Below are 18,249 nucleotides of genomic sequence, written 5' to 3' on the forward strand. Positions count from 1 at the left end.
TTGTAATGCAACTCCTTGTAAGATTCAACATAAGCAGAGTCACCTGCATTTTGTGATTTTCACTGACAACTGTTATAAGCTACTGAAATTCTTGCATCTGATTGGCTCTGGGGCCCGTTGCAGAAAGAGTTGCGATCAAACGCAACTCAAAAAATCTTGCGCAACTTGATTTCCAGCCAATGAAGCACCCGTATTCAGGACTTGCGCTTGATATTTTGACTTTCGTTTGAGCGCAACTCTTTCTGCAACAGGCCCCAGAACAGATAATCAATTGCAAGTTATCTGGAGATGGTAGATAGAGGGCCCTGGCAATTTTGGGCATTGAAACTTGATTTGTATGGGAGAAAATGATACAAAATGAATCACTGCACTGAATAGAATGGGAGCTTAGCAATACATGAATTGCAAGTAGATGGCAGAATGCCAAGTTAATTCCTATAGAGCTGCCCTCGAAATATGATACGACAATCCCAGTCTGCTTGTGTCTTTATCAAGCCACTCGATTTGACCAAAACCAATTTTGACAGTATTTACTACAAGGAAAGTACTAGTATTTGTTGGAATTTTTATTGCGATGGTCATGAAATTTATGTAGGAATGTATTCTTCAAAACACGATTGTGCGAGCATTGAATGTTATTGACAAATGAATGTTTTCTCATTAATGTGAATTGAGTCAATTACCAAGCACGTTGCTTAGGATTGAGTAATGTCTTAAAATCTGAGAATGTTTGATGCTTTTGATTAAGAATTCAATTTACCTGTGTACAAATTATGAATTCTTGTAATGTTATGCATTGGTTGATTTGTATTGTTGCAATTATGTGAAGTCGAATTTTGAATTCCAAAGCACGTATCCACCAGATGAAAATTATGTACGGTAGTGCAATGGATGAATTATTATGTTACGATTATAAATCACAGTACTGTGAATAGGTTAGCTTCTTTTTTTTTGTCGAGATAATGTATAAAAATGTTTGCCACACTGGAATTTGAAATGGAGACTCTTTCTATGGGAGATTATGATATATTCTGCATAGAGTTTTTATGAAGCTTACTTTCTTTCTTCAGCAACCTCAACAGGTCTACAAGAAAATGATATTGCGATTATTATGTACATATTTAGGTTTTGCAAGAGGATGTAGGGTAACGCCCTTGTTCTCTGCGCCAAAGAATGAGGATATAGTCGTATGTACAAATGTAAAGGATTCGTCATTTGTACATAGTTCATGTTTTTGTGGACATGAAGAGTATTTTGTAGAAAATGTGCAATATTAGCACAGGCAGAAGTGTTTGACCTATTTTTACTATTAGAACCCAAGTGAGTATTTGGGAAAGCTTATGATAATGTTCATATTTGTTTCTGCCTTATGATGCCCTGTCAATGTGTTAGCATTTTGGTATTCCATGATATGTACTTCATTTGGGTTAGGTTGATGATACATTTCTGTTATTTATTCATTTCTAATTATTTATATATAGTTTTGGTTATTTTAAATGTTTTTAATGATCATGATTTTAATGGAAATCCAAAAGTAATGTTTTTAAATGATATGTTCATGAAGAGCATTGTCAACGATGGCAAATCAATTATTCGTAGATATGAAGCAAATTTGCTGGATTTGAGTTTGTTAGCCCACGATTTGATAAAATTAATGTGTTTTCTTATCAAATTTCGTAACAAAGAATCATGTATTTGAGAAAATAAAGACATAATCCGTGGTAGTTTCCATTCGTAAAAATACAGTCCCTTACATAGTAAGAGAAGGCTAATAAGCCAGATATTTGGGGGTGCAACACGGTATGTAGGGCAAATCGTTTGGGAAAGGAGACATGTTAAGATAATTTAATACAGCATACCTACCAAAAGTAAGATTCCATCAGATTTTTTTTCATTCAAAATTTAAAAATAAAAGCATAAAAGCAAAGTTTTTTTAAAGTATGTGCAGTATTTTTTTTTTAATGTTATTGCCCCTCCTTATTTGTTGTTGGGTGGGGGGGGGTAGGGGAGGAGGTTCAGTAAGATTTTTCATTTTAAAAAGTTAGCACATATGCTCAAGGCCAGTACTTTGTAAACCATGCTCATACGAGAGACATACCCGTGGTATGTATGATTTTGAAAGACCAGTCAGGCACCTACTTTGGGTTTTGTTTATTTTTTAATGATCAACATCCAAAGTAGGTGCGATGAAGTTTGTAATTGTAGTAATGTGCTTACGTTTCACTTGAAATTACTACTTTGGATATTGCTAAGTTTTTCTCTTGTTCCTTTAGGGGCTGAACACCCAACTAGAATGAAAAAGAAGGAATATAATTATTTGAAGATGCCGTGTCAGATGACTAGGCAGCGGAACTAGATGGATATATGTTAAACCGAGAACGTACTACAATTCACTTTATTTATATTTACACCTTTTATTGAAATTATGTGTTTTCAGTTGACTTCATATGTTTTAACATTGCATTTAATTGTTGATGTTATAATTATTGTAAACTGTTTTTATGCCTTATTGTGTTCCAGGTTTATCAGTTTGTCCTTTTTGTTCTAAGTTATTTTTCAGAATGACTGTGTAGATCTCTTGAAATTATTATTTTTTTATTATTTTTTTTTTGCTTTTAATGTAAATTTAAACCAAGCAAAAAAATATCATTTAATTTGTGAAATGTAATGACATGAATATTCTACTTTGTTTTTTGTGTTGTATCTGAGTCTATAAGATGAGATGTATATAGTGATATGAATATATATATTTTACATGCCAAGGAGGTGGCCAAAAATATTATCTAAATAGCAAAGGCTTGTTGTTTTTTGTGTGTGTACAGTGCTGAAAATGTACCGAATATGCGATTATATTTGTTGAGAATAATTGTTTAACAAATACTGTACCATGTTGAGAGATGATTTAAGCAACAAAAAAATAAACTATTTGAAATTGAAATGTGATGCTGTTTACATGTGTGAAATGTGTTAAATTTCTTTATTGTATCTTTGTGACGTCATTCTTATGTCTCCACCTACTGTCGGTCTTTGCGGCGGCGTCAACATCAAATCTTAACCTAAGGTTAAGTTTTTGACATCATAACTTGAAAAGTATATGGACCTAGTTCATGAAACTTGGCCATAAGGTTAATCAAGTATTACTGAACATCCTATTAGAGTTTCATGTCACATGACAAAGGTCAAAGGTCATTTAGGGTCAATGAACTTAGACCATGTTGGGGGAATCAACATCCAAATCTTAACCTGAGGTTAAGTTTTTGAAATGTCATCATAACTTAGAAAATATATGGACCTAGTTCATTAAACTTAGACATAAGGTTAATCAAGTATCACCAAACATCCTGCATGAGTTTCACGTCACATGACCAAGGTCAAATGTCATTTAGGGTCAATGAACTTTGGCCGATTTAGGGGTATCTGTTGAATTGCAATCAAAATTTTTAATTTTTTTGGATCTGAAACTTGGACATAATAGTAATCAAGTATCACTGAACATCCTGTGCACGTTTCAGGTCACATGACCAAGGTCAAAGGTCATTTAGGGTCAATGAACTGTGGATGATTTAGGGGTATCTGTTGAATTACAATCAAAACTTTAATTTTTTTTGGATCTGATTCATGAAACTTGGACATAATAGTAATCAAGTATCACTGAACATCCTGTGCACGTTTCAGGTCACATGATCAAGGTCAAAGGTCATTTAGGGTCAATGAACTTTGGCCGAATTGGGGGTATTTGTTGAATTACTATCATAACATTGCAAGTTTATTGATCTGACTTTTGAAACTTGGACATAAGAGTAATCAAGGATCACTGTATATCCTGTGCAAGTTTCAGGTCACATGATCAAGGTCAAAGGTCATGTGAGATCAATGAACTTTGGCTGCATTGGGGGTATTTGTTTAATTACCATCCTATCTCTGTAAGTGTATTGGTCTAATTCATAAAACATGGAAATAAGAGTAACCAAGTATCACTGAACATCTTGTGTGAGTTATAGTAGTTTTCAAAGTCAGCACTGCTGCTATGCTGAATCGCGTGATGCAGGTGAGACGGCCTGAGGCATTCCACTTGTTCCTTTTTGGAGCCCAGATTTACCGACAATATCCAGAGTAGAGGGTTTGGGGTGTCGCACACCCCTTCAGCGACGACCCTTTTCAGGCCTGACATGTTAAGATGTTTTCTATCATGAGCATGATGCCTGAATTAAACAAAGGTAAGAAAGTTCGATGTGCAAGCAGAAATATTCTCTTTAGCAGTTAAGTATCTAGACTCCAGAACTCATATTTTCAAATCAATTTTGTCTCTTTGACCAGTCAATGCGAGCAAATATTTTATACAGGCCTCCAGTAATCTGATTTTCGTTTTCTAATTCTTTTCACTTTCTCCTCAATATTAGTCACTTTTCTTCCTTGCTTATCTACTTTCCCCAGCCCTTTCTTTGTCCATCCACCTATAAAGTCACCTGCCTATCTTTCTCTTAATTCATTGACTTTTCATTCTCCATCTTTCCTTCCGTTTCCCCTATTTTTTTTACCTTTTTATTCTATTTTTTTATTTTTTGTTCAAATCCGAAAAGTAGTGGCTCCGACACTTGATGATGATGATAATGATGATGGTGATGATGATGGTGATGATGATGCTGCTGATGATGATGATGCTGCTGCTGATGATGATGATGATGGAAATGATAATGATGGTAGTGGTGGTGGTTGTGGAAAAGGAATGAGAAAATATTCTGACACAGAAAGTTTACCTTGCATGAATCAATAGAAACATGACCTTAATTTACTTTCGCTTTAAAAGAAATGTAGAGAACAGACGGATTTATTTGAGTCCGGGAGAGGATCACAAAGGTCAGAACCATGGTGTCTCTGGGCAACTTGTAGTTTTGTAAATTCCCAAATTTTTTTCAAATGTAAATTAGAAGAATTACAGCTGGGGTATTGATTAATGAATGGGTTTTTTAAATAAAAGTGGTAGCATCTCATTTGAATATTCAAATATGAACAATAAACTTTAAAGTTTATTACTGTCAAAATAATTTCAGAGTTTTTAATTCGTAAAATAATGTTCTGGTATGAGACAAGCATTGTGAACTGGTACAAATGCGAAGGGATTTCTTATGCAATAATTTGAATTAAATTGAATTGAATGTATTTATTGTCCTGTGTAGGAAATTCCTTTCACATCGGGTTTACAAAATTACAAATATACATATGCACATACACAGAATGAATACAATACCGTGGGATTGCTTACACATACAAAATGCCGTATACGTTATTTCAAATACAATAGAATAAGTACAATTGCAGATATATAAAATAATTAATTATTCAAGTGTTAATTGGTTTGAGTTTCCATTTCCAACCCGAATACGGATGGGGGGACGAGTATTATGGAAGGAGGCTTCTTTGGTGGCTTCTTATTTTCAAGTGTAAACTTTTTGTTGCCCTCCTTTCTTGTAATGATATTTCTATATACCAACGTACAATTATTATGTATTGTTCCTACTTACTTTGTCAATTTGTTTGAAATGAAGAAAAAATAAATTAAATCAATCAATTTGATGATGTTTTTATTATCATCAATAATAAATTGAATTTGAATTGAATAAGTAAATAGAATTTAGTTTTGTTTTGTTCGTAGTAGCCCATAGTAGATTGGAGTACGTTATATACCATACGCTAAATTCATTGGATCATAAAGTGTAGTAAGTAACAAGTGTTATTTAAGATATACAGTTCTTTAATTTATAGAGTATACCAACATTCCAGGTGATTGATGTGGTTTTATGACGTTTATGTTCGTTCCAATTTAAAATTTCGTCAGTTACTGCACCCAAAACTTTGTTTGTTGCTTTCTTTTTTTAAGAGATACATTATTTATAAGTATCTCATAATGTAAGTCATTTAGTTTTACTAATATTGAGGGACAATTCATTGCAATTTATCATTGCAAATAATATATATGATAAGAGGGAGGTTGTATTGGAAAAGTCATTGATAATTTAAAAAAAATAACGGACCTAATATAAATTCTTGTGGGACACTGCATTTGATTGGTAAAAGAGTTGAAGATTATTATAAACCACATATTGCTTTCTGTTGGTTAAAATCTTTTAAACCAGGAAGGAGCAACACTACGGATTCTATGAGAGTACAGTTTTTGAAGCAAAATTTGGTGGTCCAACGTATCAAAGGCCTTTGATAGCTCCATAAACACTTTATTACATGTTCTTTATTGTTTGTGGCATCTGTTAACGTGAGGTTGGTTAAATGACCTTTTCCTGAAACCATATTTATTTGAATTTGAGAAGTTGAATGTATCCAAAACTTGCATAGCCTCGTGTATCTAATCTTTTTCGAGGATTTGTTCAAATTTGATATACTAGGACAAATTCATATAGGTTTACAATTACTAATTTTTATGAGGATTGTCATAATATATTCTCTTTAACATAATTATCATGCGAACGTTACGAGAATTGTAAAGAAATACGTTGACAAATATGCTATTGATAAGTCTTACAATGCAAGACTTCAAGTGCACGATCGAAGTGTTGCATTTTTTCTGGTTAATACAGCATCGACTATTTGAGTTATAGGACTTGAGCTGATGTTGGCCGAAGTGGCAATGGCACTTCGGCTTCGAAAACAAATAAATTTTATTTACGTTTGAGCACAAAAGAAAAATTTACAACAATTAAATTTTATTTTCATTTGAGCACAAAAGAAAAAAATACCACAGCTCATGCCATAAATCATTTTCGTAATCTTGGTAAAAACTTTTACCATTTTTTTTCTTTTGTTTTAGCATTCATCTATATAGATAATGATGATATTTGTCACACTATTTGCTATTTCAGGCAATAAACGTGCCACTTTTGACTTTTACCTATACAAATAAATTGGGTTCCAAAATGAATTAACTTATCAAACTTCACAAGCGCATTACACAAATTCCGTTCATCCAAAATGAACAAAATCTTCACACGGGCTAGCTTCAATAATCTTTACTAAGCAAATGTCAATAATTAAGAAATTGGTTTAATAACAAAGAGGTTGTTGCCCTTCAAATCCATTGGTTCGGGAATCCAAAGTCACAAAATGGCAAAAGAAAGGCCAGTGAAAATGAGATGGGATTTAAACCAAATGGCCATTCTTTGAGTCCGTTCATGCTTATGCTTCTTCGACCTATTAAAAATGTTTATTTTAACCTCCTGTAACTTCTTAGTTATTGGGGCACTCAATCAAACATGCCGATGGTCTTACTTTGAACTTCAATAATCCCATTTTCATTGGTCTTTCTTTTGTTATTTTGTGACTTTGGATTCCGGGACCAATTGATTTGAGGGACTATATCAGCCTCTTTGTGCTTAATAGAGATCATTTAAATTAGCCTATGCCAATCTTTTTTTTTTCATTTTGACTGAGTGGAATTTGTGTCGTGCGCTTGTGTGAAGTTTGATAAATTTCTTTTGGAAACCAATTTATTTTGATCGTACAGAAGGATCAAGTAATGCAAATAAGACATAAATTCCCATTCAACAGCTAGAATCGTAAAAATTACAGAAATGGCAACCACTTCAGAACGCACAATAGGGCTATCCAATTAAATATAGTCGTGATTTCCGGAAAATATAGGAATCGTTGAAATGATGCGTTTCTTTATTAACCCAATCTATTCATTCCAGTCATCGTTTGGATTGAGTCCTTCCAAGGTTTGAGACCTAGATTGTTAAATGAGAATCATCGGAATATTTGGTCGCTATGGCGACATTTGTTGAAACAGTCTTTATTGCCGTTCCAAAAAAAAGAGGTAAAAATACGATTGCGTGTTGCCTCTTTTAATAAAGAAGCGAATTCGGAGACTCGAGCTCAAAGTGACCCCCTGCAGATGCAAATAAAATGTGGAAATGAGAATTGCAAAGTATATTAGCTTTAATATTAAGCTAAATATTTCATTAGCCTTGCATCGTTTTGAGGTAGCATCGCAGTCAATACTGATAATACTATCCATAATTATTGCCAACATGATATTGTAAGAGTTTATCTCTGTGGAAAATCACTGCATCATATAAATATATATTTGCATCGATCTGTGGAATAGTAAGTATGCTATTATTTCATCATTATTTATCATGAATTTTCTAAAGACATGAAAGAATATCGGACTATTTCGACTGGAAAAGTAGAATGTACAAATCTCATAATTTTGATTGATTGCAGGCATGTAAATTGATTAAACTTCAAACGTTAACCTATTTTTTTTCTCATTCCATCGGGCCGCATAATATAAGCATAACTTACACCCCCCCCTTCTCCCTCTATTCCCCCCTCTCGGTTTTTTTAAATAGAAAATGGGAGCCCCACTTTGTATTTTAAGACTATTGTGGCGTATACATGTATGTTGGGAGCCTAATTGGAAGGCCATGGGCCCATAAAAAGTTGTACGACCAAGAAAACAGGAAAGGGGAATTGAAAATGGTGAAATATTACATTTTCAGAATAGCATATATTGCAAAATTAGATTTTTATTTTAAAAGAGAGTTAACATTTTCGCTCGCTTGCGACAGAAGATATCGGGTTTCTTTTAATTGATTTCATTTTTTTTATTAAGCACGTTGGCTTCATCAGTTATACAAACTGCTGTCATTTAAGTCCCTAGAATAAAAAAAATATAAAAAATCAGCGAAAGGGGAATTCAAACTGTTAAAATCTATACAATGTGAATGATATATATTGTACAAATTGTACATAATACGTATACTTTCTTTTTGATCGATCAATTAGATCTCTACGTAAATATAGTAGTCGAATTTAGAATTATAGAAAGAACAGGTATTTATTATTTTCGATATAGTAAATTTGATTCTTTTTAAAAATTCATTTTTTAACCTGTTGTATCAGGACCTTGATGAAAAACAGCTGTGCTGATCGTTTTTATCCTGTATAATTGATTAAATTCAAATAAATAAATTATGCGATAATTTGCGATAAATAAGGCTAATAATTACGTATAAAGGTTGGTCGTTCGTCGATGTATCTTCAACATTTTTATTGTATACCCCATTTCAAAATAGTCAACATATTTCACGGTAGACCACTATTATACCTTATATTCATTGTGCTTTTCATTTTTTTTTCATCTAGAATCTGTATTCATAACTAAATATGGCTTTGCTGTCTCTGCACGTCATCATGGCTTTAGGTTTGTATCATGCCCCCCCCCCTCCCCTCCCACCCCTCTTTTATGTCTCCCCGTTTGAAAATTGAATGTCACAGTTGATATTAGAAGACATTGTAATGTTTATTGCTTCGCGCAGTGAAATGTATTCGAGGGAAGTTGAATGCTAACGGAAACATTTCATGAAGTGATCTGTCAATCTGACCTATTTGTGTGATTGAACCAGCAACTGCATGGTCTGTAATTCAAAGGGCTGTTTATCTCAATCTTATTTATCTCTCTTTTATTCTTTCCTCTTTTTTTCTTTATGCATCTAAGTAACCGACGATAAGCTATTAATTTTCAGGGAAATCAACGCGTTTTACCGGTATTGCTTTTAACTGACCTTTCTCATTTCCATTCCATAGTGGTTTATTTGATATTGATCTTTTATGTACAATCTTTAGTCTCTTTATTTAGCGATCAGTCCGTGATTTAATTGCAATGACGTTCATCCGTTCCTTTTATATTTGATTTTTTTGTATAATCGTTGCATGAAAATGAAAATAAAGTCTCGAAGCTTTTTAACAATGTTGTTCACTGACTGGTATTAACTGCTGAAACCATATGGCATCTAAGTGGCAGAAATCATTGTTTCCTTTATTTTGTACACAATATCATTTACAATAGACGAAAATTGATTAATCAAATCAAATAGAATGATATCAAATCGAATTGAATCGATTGAAACCCAATTAAATCGCATCAAATCGAAATGAAATAACTAAATTGACTGAAAAGCAGACCCGATTAAACGACTCGAAAATCGAATGTCAAACCAAAATTAAATCGAAACCATAAGATCAAATAATGCCAAATCAAATGGAATCTTTCGTATCTAATTTAATCATGTAAAATCTAATCAATAGAAACTGATAAAATCAAATTGAGTCAAATCGAATAGAATCACACCAAATCAATTCAAATTGAAACAAATCAAATCAAAATCAAATTAAATCGAGTTGATTCGAAACCAAACGAATCGAATCAAATCGAAAGAAATCGAATCAAACCGATTTCGAATCGAATCAAATTGAATCGAATCGAACGGAATTAAATCATCTACATTTGGACTCAAAACACGATAAAATAGTGAACTGGTAGAGAATGAAAATAAAAAAAAAGAAATAAAAATCATATCGCATTTGATCAAAGTCATAAATCCATGATCATATCTAACTGTACATCTAATTGGATGCTTTACAATTGCAGCGGCCTTGTTTCATCCATCGGATGGCACGCCTGGGTCTTGCGGTGATATCACTGGTGTTGGACAGACGATACCGATATATAAACCATGTGGCCATAGGTCGGACCTTAATGGTGACATGGTCCAATCCGTTGCAGTGATTGTTCAGGTCTCATCTTTCATAGATATGTCATGTGGAAGACATTACAAATATGGGATTACTTCGAACCATAGAATCTGCCGAATCCCAGGTATGTCCCGTGGAGATGCATTTTGACATATAGTGGGTCCTTTGTGTTGTTCAATAGACATCCTGCATCAGGTATATAGGATGCTGATGAAGGGCGCTTATTCTGAAATTTTGTAAAGTGGAGCGCTGTGGCCCGGTGGATTAGTCTTCGGACTTTGAAACAGGGGGTCGTGGGTTCGAATCCCAGCCATGGCGTAATTTCCTTCAGCAAGAAACTGATCCACAATGTGTTGCACTCAATCCAGGTGAGGTAAATGGGTACCTACCGGTAGGAAGTAATTCCTCAAGAAGCTGTGTGCGCTGTGAACGCCTAGCTTAGCCGGGTAATATAGGAGCGCCTTGAGCACCTAACAAGGTGGATACGTGCGCAATATAAATACCTTATTATTATTATAGACCTGGCCGGGCCCGGAACACAATTAAAGCTTAGTAATATTCGTAGAACATTTTCTACGATTGATTCCATTGACTACATACAATCAATCGTAGAAATCAAGCACACGTTTAATATCTAATCTTTGTGTTACGGGACCCAGTGCGGAGTTACTTCGTGGACAATTTTGGTCAAATGACCTTTCATTTCTTTCATTATGATAGGCAGATTTCAAAGCAAGATATTACATAAGCATGCCTTACATAGCTGGATGAAGAAATTGAATAGACCAGGTGACTAGAATAGCACACAAATAACACTCTAAGGTATTTGTTGCATTTCTACTTTAAATGCATAATTATAGCATGTTGTACAATGTACATTGCAAACTGTGAAATACCAGTCGTTCGTGGACGCATTATGTTTTTTTGTGTGGATGTAAATGAAAAACACAATTCATAAGAATATATGAATAATCAAGGCATCAAAGTTGGTGCCTATCGCATTTTATTTTAAACCACCATGTCAGTTTAGTACAAATTATCTTCCTCTTATCATGCACAGAGTGGAACAAAACACTCAAATTGCATTCGTTAATCCAACAATAAAATAGAGTTTGTTATTCCGATCTTATTATTCTTATATAGCTTGGGGTTTTTTTCGGATGAACGACAGGGGTAAAATTACTGAAAGATTGCACTCTGGCGCAAACATTTGAAATGTTACGGTACATGTACGAGTTAAAGTTTAGCCAAGGAAACGAAGGAACCAGATCAATTAATGCCTCGTTCTTGTAACATATTATAAATTGTATGGCACGCTGTCTTTCTTCAAGACCCTAAGGACCTATAAGTATTGCTGAATTTGGGCCTTACGATTTATAATGGGTTTTTTACTACCCATTTTCGTATATCTCCTTTCTTGTATTTATTTTCATCCGTTCGGAAACGGCAGTTCTGCTCATATTTAAAAAATGCATATTCTGTGATTCAATTTCATATCCATCATCTGAAAAAAGAAGAAGGAAACAATACTGTTGGGGAACCTATGGGTACGATTGAGGCATCGACGTCATCGACACAAAAGGCAAGTATGACCATGAATCCGACGACGTCTCCCAGTACGACACCAACTTCTACATTGGGAACAACCGAAATGACATCCATACCAAGAACCTCAACACCAGAAGCAACCACGGAGCTAACTCGACAATCTACATCGGCGCCATTTACAACGCAACCAAAGGGCAGGGGCAGTTCCCCAGTGATGGATGAGTTTTCGACAACAGTTTCTGAAGAGCCTGCCGACCGGTCATCAACAAGTAGTCCTGACGATGAGACTACACCTTCGATCCCTCATACCTCAGTATACAAGGTCCCAGAATCCACAGTCCATTCATCGACGTCAGTAACCACAACACAAACAACTCCGAGACACGTGACCACAACAAACGCAACATCAAAACATGACACAATAACTCAAGAAACTACTACACAACTACCCAAAGTACAAGAAACGGAAACTCAAGGAACTTCAACACAAGGACCCGTAATGCAAGAAACCACAACTCAGGCAACCACAACACAACCAGTCACGACACAAGAAGCCATAACTCGGGCAACCACAACACTTGGTACCACAACACAAGCTACTACAACGCAATCACCCACAACGCAAGAAACCACAACACAAACACTTGCAACACTGGGTAGACCTACCACAACTCAATCGACTACAACACAAGCAACCACAACACAAACACCAACAACAACGCATTCAGCTACAACAAATGCAACCACAGCAAAACCGGCTCCAACGATAAGAACTACTCAACAAGATACTACGGTAGCTCCGGGAATCTCCAAAGGTATGCTGACCCCTTTGATTTTTTTAAAATAACTTTCACAAACAGAAACAAATTGATAGAATGACTGACAGTATAACGATACAAAGTATTGCCTAACGTTGAGCTCTCCTTTCAGTTAGAGGTCATATACATATATTATGTCATTGTTTCCCCTAATTCCGACATTAATCGTTACCCTTCCCCACATCTCCAATCAGTGGCGTACCGTGGGTCATGGCATTGGGGGGCACCAGCAAAAATTTTGAGTCACTAAGTGAGCGCGCGAAGCGCGCCCAGTTGCTGGGTATACTGACCTATTAGAGACATTTTAAGGGCAGTGCCATTAGACGGAAATTTCTGTCACTGGTCAAATAATGCGAGCGCGAAGCGCGAGCTTAAAATTTTTTATAATCATACCTAAAAAAAGGATATTGTAATCAATCTTTTGTAATCATGATACGTACTTGTCTCGCTAAATAATGCGAGCGCGAAGCGCGAGCTGAATTTTTTTTGTAAATATTGACCCCCAAATAGGAAGATTTTAAGGACTATATTTTAGGAATCCATTAAGATTATACACATCTCACTGTAGTAATCTAATGCGAGTGCCAATAAGCGCTTGCTGATTTTGTTAGAATTGCATCTAAACATGCACATAAAGCACTTGTAATCATGATTAACATGCCCATCTCACTAATCAAATCTTGCGAGCGCGAAGCGCGAGCTGAAAATTTAGGAAATTCAGAACTGAAGAGGGGCATTTTAAGGCTTGTTTGTAGGAATCCACGAAGACCATACATAGTTTACTAACCAAATGATGCGAGCGCGAAGCGCGAGCTGAAAATTTTTGATATTCAGATTAGAAAAAGGGACATTTTAAGGACTGATTCTAGGAATTCATGGAGAGCAGACATATTTCACCAATCCACTACTGCGAACGTGAGCACGGACAGGAAATGTTTTATATTAAGACCTTAAAATGGGGCAATCACTATATAAGTAGTCATGAAAAAGAAGCATGATACTATTGTACATAAAACAATGATATTAAACTCGAAGTGCGAGGAAATATATTTGGCAGTTTGGTGTATGTTGACTTGCAAACGGGAGCTTTAGTATAGCATGATTATATTTCTCGGTAAACAGACAATGCGAGCACCAGGAACAATGAAGACATAGGCCCTGAGCAAATTATGTCTCATAAAGTTATGAAAAAAATGTTTCTTATGTAATATAACATAACATAATTATGATATAATATAGCATTATAATGAACAATAATGTCTTCTTTCCCACTACGTTTCTTTTCCTTTCTTCCTCTTTTTCTCCTTTTCCCGTTTTTTTTTTTTTTGGTCAGCCGATGGGGGGGGGGCACGTGCCCCCCCCGTAGTTACGCCACTGTCTCCAATTTATCTAAGAAAAGAGGGGAGTGGCGCGAAGCGCTTTCTTCAATTTGCTTTGGAGTCAAATGCGACAGCATGACTGTTGCGCCAAAAGTGAATCCTATGGAGAACTGTGACAAACTATAAACAAGAACAATCGATGTAGTATTCGGAGATTTTTATGTATTCCCTTGTTTCTTTCTTCACTTCTTGGGGGGAAGTATTTGTCACAGATCACCAGAATAACAGAATCATTTGGGCAGATCTACATGGTCCAGAGAGAATGGAGTTTTCGGTCTTCCAGAGCCTTCCCTACAAGCCTATGGACATTGCCTTTGATCATGTAGAGCAAATGGTTTACTGGTCGAGCAAGGAGGAGAAAAGGATCTGGCGAATTGATGTGATTGGCGTTTTAGAAAAGGAAGCGGTAATCAATGAGAATTTCCAAGACGGTAAGTTTCTACTCTTTATTTTCGATATTTGATGTCAACTCCCAACTCGGCAGGATCATCGCAGTCCGGATTGGAGATTCATATACCTTTATAAAGAGATACGTATCTTCTGATTCAATACTGGAATGGTCCTTAATCCAGTGAACATTATTTTCAAGCCGTTCAACTTCAAAAAGAACCCCACCACAAATCAATGCCTTCTCATCCTGAATTGTTTCACAAGAGAACAAGGTAGTAACTATAATCTTCTAATCTTGAACATTGATCAACTTGATGACTGAAAACATCATTAGAAGCCTATGTCAACCCTTTAACTAACACTTCATTGACTACATTAATCAATTTTTTACTAAAGGGCAAATACCCCTCACCCTTGCCGCACTACAATGCACTTCGATCGGTAAATGCGCGGCCCTTCAGTGAGTCCAGTGGTGATACCAGTGGGAAGTTCTTTAGCAACAGTTGATATCATTTTGTAATCCTTCTCAAACAGAACCACTAGGGATTGCTATAGCGGAGCACTCCCGACATCTTTACTGTACATATGAAAGTGTGGGATGGATCAGTCGTGTTGAGATTGGTAACCCTGACTCCGAGACCCTTTTTGCGGAAGGTCTCTTTAAACCTAAAGCCATTGCCATCGATGAACGCAATGGGTAAGTATTCTGGCGTACGTGATCTACAAACAGTTGGTTGGTCTTCTTCTCAGATAGTCTTATACCGTATGGGATAAACTCGTTTGGTCTACTCTCAGTGTGGTCCAATGCCATTTGGTCTACATATATCTAGTTCACAAATATTTAATTCAACCTTCTAGACTAATTGGTGTTAGACCGAATGGGGATTTGACAAGGTAAGCCTAATGTGAAATTATACAAAACAGGCTTATCAAAATCAGACCAAATAGTGAGTAGACAAACTGTTAATAGTAAAATTAGATTATATGGGATGAGACTAAAGGGAAAGTAGGCGACACAGACATTAGGCCCATCATTACATGTAATTAATATGATATATCATGAGCGCACACATTTTTCTGAATGTGTTTATCATGGGAGCCTACATATCCCTGTTACGATTCAGAACTTTAGAAACAAAAATATCTGCTGCATCAATAAGGTATAAAGTTGGAATTAAGAGTGTGATTAGAATTATTGCTGTTACCACTACCGCCGCGGCGCCGCCTCAGTAGGCATACCACAAATAATAAAAAAAATTAAATTCATAATCAGCGCCATCACTATCACATTTATGACCTTCACCATTATCATCATCACCACCATTGATTGACGACATCATGTCGTCGTACCGTCACCATTACCATTATCTTCTTCTTCATAATCATCATCACCGTCACTTTCACCAACATTCCACCATTATCATCGCCATCGCAATCCATTGTCAACATCATTATCATCATCACCACCTCCATTCCACCACCATCATCAGCAGCAGCAGCATGTCGAACAACACCATTGCCATCACCATCTTCTTTATAATCATCATCACCAACACCCAACCACTATCAGCAACACCACCACCACCACCGTCATCATCACCATAACATCATCGACAATATACAGCTGCTGCCACCACCACCATTATTATGCTCAATGTTATGGAGATGGTCCCCCTTTTTTGCATAATCGTGATTGTTACTGTTGCTATTGTTCTATTGCTGCTCCATTCTGTTTATCAGGTATTTGTACTGGAGTCGTCATGAAGGAATAGACAGGAAACGACTAAATTCGACCACTCTATCGGGTGATGGTGTCGAAGAGGTCATCGATCTGCCTGTATTTTCGGAGATGAATGGACTTATTATCAACAGAAATGGTAATAAAGTTTTACACTAATTAAATGATAAGACAGGTATATGATATCGTATGCTGTCTCTGCCTTACACACACCCACACACACACACCCACTCAAACATCCGCCTACACACACATAATCTTGTGATTCGACGAACGGAGACTCACTTATCATTAATCTATGGGTAAAATGTAAGCAAATATCCCCAGAAGAGGTCATTGCAAAGTCGCCCACTCACACACACACACACACCCTCAAACGCCCCACACACACCAACCAACAGCAACATCACACCTGTTACCTGAGTTGCCATATACAGTCCCAGGATTTTGGTATAAAAACATAAATGGCGTAGATCATTCTCGAATACTATAATCCATATATATGTAATAATTTATAAATAAGGTGAATTAATTAGACCTATAGGAACTTAAGAATGATGATTTCCATTCTTGTAGGCACGAGACTTTTCTTCTGCGATGAGAATTCAAAACGAGCTCTGTACTTGGACATAACCCGAGACGATACCACAGCTACCACCGGGGGTAACGCTATCGACATCATTGATGAAGGATTCCTTCTCCGTGACGTTGGCATGGGGTCTGATGGCGCACTCTACTGGCTGCAGCCTGGTGAAAAACGCATAGTCGTGATGGACGACTACCGATTGAGCAGTGAATTCCACTTCGAGGCGCAACAAGAATTTGGTGACCCTCAACGTATGCATATCGCCCGCGTGATCGTATAAACTAATGCACGTGGGTCATTATAACCTGTAAACATGTGAATATTGTTGATAAATGGATTAAATGAAATAAACTTGATAAGCGTCAGTCTACCTCTGATTAGTCAGTCCAATATTTAGAAAATATGAAATGAGAGCCGGGGGGGGGGGCACTTCCATTGACGAGTGGATACCATGCGCGACCATGGGGTCTCGAAAAGCACCCTAAACAAGTATTTTTCCATATTCTGATAATGCACCCCGTAACAAGTAATGGCGTGTTAAACCTATACCCTTAACAAGTATTGGAAACAAAACGCTACTCTTGACAAGTATTTCCTGAATGAACCCCTAAACAAGTACAAGTATTTTAATAGTTATGTCACGGACATCGGTTTTACCTTTACCTACATCATTGGGTTTGGTACGGCCCCACCTCCCGACCCACCTCCCACACCTCGCGCAAATCGTACTCTAAACACGTAGTGTTGACTGTTGGGGCAAAAAGTACATCTTTTATAAAACATTTCTTTATACCCTCGCAAATTTGACCCTAAACACATAGCTTTCCTAGCGAAATATTTACCCTTTTTCAGTATTTTAGTGTTTTTGACACCCTTATTACATTACGTACCTAATGTGCCCTTTCTTGAAAAGACATAATTTTTACGTGTTTTTTTTTTTTGGGGGGGGTCGCGCATGGTATCCGCTCGTCAATGTAAGTGCCCCCCCCGGAATGATCAAGAAAATTGACCTTGATCACAACTGCATGCCGAATGGTCAAACCTGGCCGAAAATATCTCCCAGGCTTGACTGGTTTCATCAGTTTGGCAGTGAGGTGCCAAGCTAGTACAAGAAGTGGATAAGACGGTGTTGCACTGACTAAGCTCTAAACTATCTTCAACAGTGTGACGACAAAAAAAAAATGTTTTCCTTCCTGTTGAATGCAGAGCAGGTCGAATGAATAGTAAAATATGAACTAGGCC

At 36.3% G+C, this 18,249-nt stretch overlaps 1 protein-coding gene across 1 annotated transcript; it reads left to right on the forward strand.

Annotated features, from left to right (window-relative positions):
- The first annotated feature begins 9,207 nt into the window (after window positions 1-9,207).
- LOC121422630 lies at window positions 9,208-17,679 on the forward strand. Its single transcript, XM_041617792.1, has 7 exons — window positions 9,208-9,217; window positions 10,445-10,672; window positions 12,063-12,911; window positions 14,494-14,724; window positions 15,218-15,380; window positions 16,424-16,560; window positions 16,998-17,679. Exons 1-7 carry the CDS (start codon window positions 9,208-9,210, stop codon window positions 17,285-17,287), a joined length of 1,908 nt encoding a protein of 635 aa, XP_041473726.1. The 3' UTR covers window positions 17,288-17,679.
- Window positions 17,680-18,249: the final 570 nt, after the last annotated feature.

Source organism: Lytechinus variegatus, chromosome 10 (genome assembly GCF_018143015.1).
Source record: "Lytechinus variegatus isolate NC3 chromosome 10, Lvar_3.0, whole genome shotgun sequence".
Classification (NCBI taxonomy): Eukaryota; Metazoa; Echinodermata; class Echinoidea; order Temnopleuroida; family Toxopneustidae; genus Lytechinus; species Lytechinus variegatus.